General features: G+C 46.2%; 1 protein-coding gene across 1 annotated transcript; it reads left to right on the top strand.

The window, feature by feature from the left end:
• Positions 1-871: 871 nt before the first annotated feature.
• LOC306743431 (potassium voltage-gated channel subfamily A member 3) lies at positions 872-2,665 on the top strand (the record flags this gene model as incomplete). The annotated part of the gene is made up of 1 exon (XM_079225938.1): positions 872-2,665. Exon 1 carries the CDS (start codon positions 1,073-1,075, stop codon positions 2,663-2,665), a length of 1,593 nt encoding a protein of 530 aa, XP_079082064.1. The 5' UTR covers positions 872-1,072.
• Between the last annotated feature and the right edge of the window lie 2,448 nt (positions 2,666-5,113).

Here is a 5,113-nt window from a genome sequence, read left to right on the forward strand (position 1 = left end):
CTTTTAAGGCTGAATATCATGGCATTCAAAACGACGGTTGTAAAAGCTAAAGGGCACATGATAATCCGAGACAGTAAAAAAAAGGGTCAGGGATGGGAGAGGCAAGGATTATTACCCCCCTCTCTCTCTCCCCCCCCCCTCTCTCCCTCTCTCCCGTATGATTATATCTGATCACATCTGTCATAGGACCAGTGCACTGCATCCCTTCTGACATTCACAATATTAGCCCTTTACATTTGACATGGCACTAGTGTGCATGTGAAGAGTGTATGTCCCGCGATGTCATGTTAAATGTGTATGTATTTAGCTCATACACTTGTTTTTTCAAATGTGTGTAGTATATGATACATTTGATATTATTTTTACTTGACCTCTCTCTTCTCCTTTACAATCACTGCTGCTTGTTTGCTCTTCTTCGCTACAACGTTGGGACGCAGGCCTTAATTATGGGCATTATGGGCAACTTGTTTCAGATGGATGCCTGTCTGTTCCACCATCATTTCTTTGTGCGTAATTAATAAACTAACGACAGAGTTAAGTGCAATAGTCCACTTCCAAACGTATTTAATTAACCATCGCACACCCAAATATGTTTCTGTGATGAAGAAAATATAATGTCTAACAAAGGGTCACACGTGATGCTGGTGTGTCTTTTAAGACTGTCCCGGAAAAGAATTAAGGCTCTGATATATGTATGAGTAGCCTATTTGAAAACGCCTCATCTGTGGGCAATGACCTTGTTTCAATATGACTGTTGTGTGGGTGCTTGAGCGCGTGTCTACAAGACGGAGAGGGGGCAAATGCAGGCGGGCACGCCCAAACGATGGTGTTGAATGACGCCAGTCTCTTCTTGTGTATATCGCTGCGTCCTGTGATTGGTGGAGGACAGGAAAAAGGTACCCAGCACTGGCGCGCCGTGGGCGGGTGGATGGTCTGTTTATAAACCCAGCTCTTTCCTCGTGGGCGGGAACAGCAACAGTAGAGAGTGAAAGTGAAGCGCAGGGAGAAAGTGAGAGAGACGGTGGAGGAGAAGAGGCTGTGGTGGCGGCTGTGTGGTGGCGGCCGCCCCTGAATGCCTCTTCAACCGCGCATGGACGACCACCTCAGCCTCCTGCGATCACCTCCGCCGAGCGCAACCCAAACCCGGGGCGATAACCTAGTGAACCACGGATACACCGAGACAGAGGCCGACGTGATGACTGTTGTGGCGTGTGACAACATGCTTGAAGAGTCGGCGGCTCTCCCTGGCCACCTCTCTCTGGACCGATATGAACCGGATCACGAATGCTGCGAGAGGGTCGTCATCAACATCTCAGGGTTACGCTTCGAGACGCAACTGAAGACTCTCTCCCAGTTTCCAGAGACTCTGCTGGGGGACCCCAAGAAGAGGATGAGGTACTTTGATCCTCTCAGGAACGAGTACTTTTTCGATCGAAACCGACCCAGCTTTGATGCCATTCTGTATTACTACCAGTCTGGCGGGCGCATCAGAAGACCCGTTAATGTGCCCATTGACATCTTCTCCGAGGAGATCCGCTTCTATGAGCTAGGTGAGGAGGCTATGGAGAAATTCAGGGAGGACGAGGGCTTCATAAAAGAGGAGGAGCGGCCGTTGCCAGAGAATGAATTTCAAAGACAGGTGTGGCTGCTCTTTGAATACCCAGAGAGCTCGGGTCCCGCGCGGGGCATAGCGATAGTGTCTGTCCTGGTCATTCTCATCTCCATTGTCATCTTCTGCTTAGAGACATTGCCTGAGTTCAAGGACGATAAGAATACGATCGGCACTGCACCTGGGATTAATGGCACACTCCCCTATTTCACCAGCCCTTTCTCTGACCCGTTCTTTGTTGTGGAGACGTTGTGCATCATCTGGTTCTCCTTCGAGCTGCTGGTGCGCTTCTTTGCTTGTCCAAGTAAAGCCACGTTCTCCAAAGACATTATGAACATTATTGACATTGTGGCCATCATTCCGTATTTCATCACTCTGGGCACAGAGCTGGCAGAGAGGCAAGGAAACGGACAGCCGGCCATGTCATTAGCCATTCTGCGCGTAATCAGGCTTGTTCGGGTTTTTCGCATCTTCAAACTCTCGCGTCATTCCAAAGGGCTCCAAATTTTAGGACAGACTCTGAAGGCTAGTATGCGTGAGCTGGGCTTGCTTATCTTCTTCTTGTTCATCGGTGTCATCCTCTTCTCAAGTGCTGTCTACTTTGCTGAGGCAGATGACCCAGAGTCGGGTTTCAGCAGCATCCCGGACGCATTCTGGTGGGCTGTTGTCACCATGACCACTGTGGGGTATGGGGACATGCACCCCGTGACAATCGGGGGAAAGATTGTGGGTTCTCTGTGCGCCATCGCTGGTGTGTTGACTATTGCCCTGCCCGTACCTGTCATCGTCTCAAATTTCAACTACTTCTACCACCGAGAGACGGAGGGAGAGGAGCAGGCACAGTACCTCCACGTGGGCAGCTGTCAGCCTCTAACTGACACGGAGGAGCTGAAGAAGACACGCTCCTCTTCCTCGCTTAGTAAGAGCGAGTATATGGTGATAGAGGAGCACGGTATCAACAGCGCGTTCAAGCAGCCGCCCAACTTCCCCACTACCACGCAAAACAACTCGCAGAACTGTGTGAACATAAACAAAACGATTTTCACCGACGTGTAGCCAAATATAGAGCCATGGCCCTGAACACAGGACGGGGTGGTGTGTAAACACAGCTGCTGCTTTCGCTGCGCACCACATAGTGGAAGCTGCGATACATCACAGGAAGAAAGAAAGATAGAGCAACCCCTGTCTCGTCAGAGACGCTGCTTTGTGCTCCATTAAAATAATCAGTATTTTCCATCTCGGTGATCTGAATTCGTAATTAGTTTTTCCTTTCGCACTCGGAGAGAAAGAGCTCCTTAAAGTATTAGGCGTATTATTCTCTGAGTTAGGAAATTGACCTCTTGTGCATTGTGAAATAGCCAATAGTGTATCACAACATAGAAGCTTTATGACTGTGAAAGATGAGTACACATAGTATTAACATGCGTTATGAGTCGTAGTCATAGCCGATGTGTAATATCAGAATCATTTGAAAATGTGTGTTTAAACACATTGTATTGTCTGAAAACACAGTTCTGCATATATTTTTTTTTACAATTAGACCGTTCTGTGATATGCATTTATTGTGCGTTAAAGTCTAGTCCACATGCAACGGAAGATAATCCCGTTTAATTCCTTGATATGAAGTGTCCAAGTGAGCTATTTAATGCGTAAACGGCACCAGACAAACAAAGGAGCATGCAGACTGTCAGCGTCTCATCCTCGGTGCTAGACTCGCGTCAGAGCGGAGGAACACAGCCCTCTTTCACGCACACACACAGCGATCAAAGATGGAGCTTTCTCTTTGGATGACTCAAATATTGCCCGCTGTGATGCAGTCGCCATGGCGACGGTGTTTTCCGAGTAACCCCATGTCACCGTTGCCATGGCTCATTTGTTTCCACAGACATCTTCCATGTGGCTTGGAAGCTTATTTTGGAGATTCCCGTCTAAAAAACGTGTCCTCTGTCTCTAATAAGACTGTTCTGTCATCACGTGTTGCCTGTGTAAAGTACATGACCAAACATGCCAATCATCGACAATCACCAAGCTCACTCAGTGGCTTTAGCATTGACACAAAGAGAAGATGAAGTAAGATGGTCTGTTTACAAATTGCCACCATGCGTTACCCAACCAAAACGGAGCAGGCACAACTCAGAGGTGATAAGCGCGTGAGGAAGTATGAATGGACTGGGATCTCTTTGGCCGTCCTGGCTGCGCTACTGCGGGCGCCCAGCAGAGGCTGCTGCTCTCCCACTGCTACAACTGGTAGGTTCAGAGCACTGTCATGCCCCTGGCTAGACGTAAAGGGATCGAAATAAGCATGAACGATAGCCCTTTTACCTGTAGCCATGAAACCAGTGTTTTTTGTTTACAGTTTTGTTTTTTACATTTAAGGCAGGTCAGTTTTATCTTGATAATGGTATCAGATTGAGTTACATCTCACAGGTTCAGGTCAAACAATTCCTACATTAATTTTTTACTCAATATCACAACATAATTGTTTTGGTCTTTAGCTTGTATTAATGCCAACAATATGCAATGCTAACGAGCTTGGTCTATGAAAAGAATACGAGCATCAACAGCAGGCCTAGCTTGTCGCAATGATGGCCATCATCTCCTCACCTGCTTTGTGACATTTGTCTTCCTTTGTCATTGATATCAAAGAGTCACAGAAGTCAAATAACCATGAGATAACAGGCAGCGAGAGCAAACAGAGAGTGTATGGTTCTACGCCATTGTTCAATACATTTTGACCTGTTGGATATTATGGAATTTTCTGTATTTTATTAGCTGAAAGCAGTAAATGATCACTTGCATGCTGATAACATTCATCTTTATTGTACATTCAGTGTGTGAATTTGGATTAAGCCCCATTTTTCACTCGTCACTTGTCTTTGAAAACTGCTCTGCAATGTCTAGGTCCACTGACTCTCAAACCGAGATGACGGAGAAACCATTTTAAAAGGGCAGGATTAGGGAATCTGTCAAGCAGCCATGTTCTGAATCTATTTAGTGTGACTGTGCGCACTTGAACTTGTGCTCTCGAGCATGTGTGTTTGTGTGTGTGTGTGTGTGTGTGTGTGTGTGTGTGTGTGTGTGTGTGTGTGTGTGTGTGTGTGTGTGTGTGTGTATAGAGAGTAAACAAACAAATATTACTGTATGTTTACCTCTCCAGTCTTGTTTGAGTGATAATAGGACATTCTCATTAGCTGGTTTACCCTGAAGGCAAAGTGGGAGGTTCCACAGAATGAATGACCTATTTATTGATTATTTCTTTCCGTTTTGACCGCTGATCTTGACTTCATCTATTTTCAGGGAAAAACTCCATATTGGCCTTCTGTTAAATAACCTGCTCATTTCTTAGGTAACATAAAAGTTTCATGAGAAGAAACACCGGTCTATTGATCGGTGAGAAAGATACATTATGGAGGAGACGAGAGCTACTTGTTCAGCATTGAACTGGATTGGTCAGTCTGGAAGCTATTCTCATGGGCAGGATGGATTATTAGAGACACACAAAAA

The sequence above is a fragment of the Taurulus bubalis genome (assembly GCF_910589615.1).
Source record: "Taurulus bubalis genome assembly, chromosome: 11".
NCBI lineage: Eukaryota > Metazoa > Chordata > Actinopteri > Perciformes > Cottidae > Taurulus > Taurulus bubalis.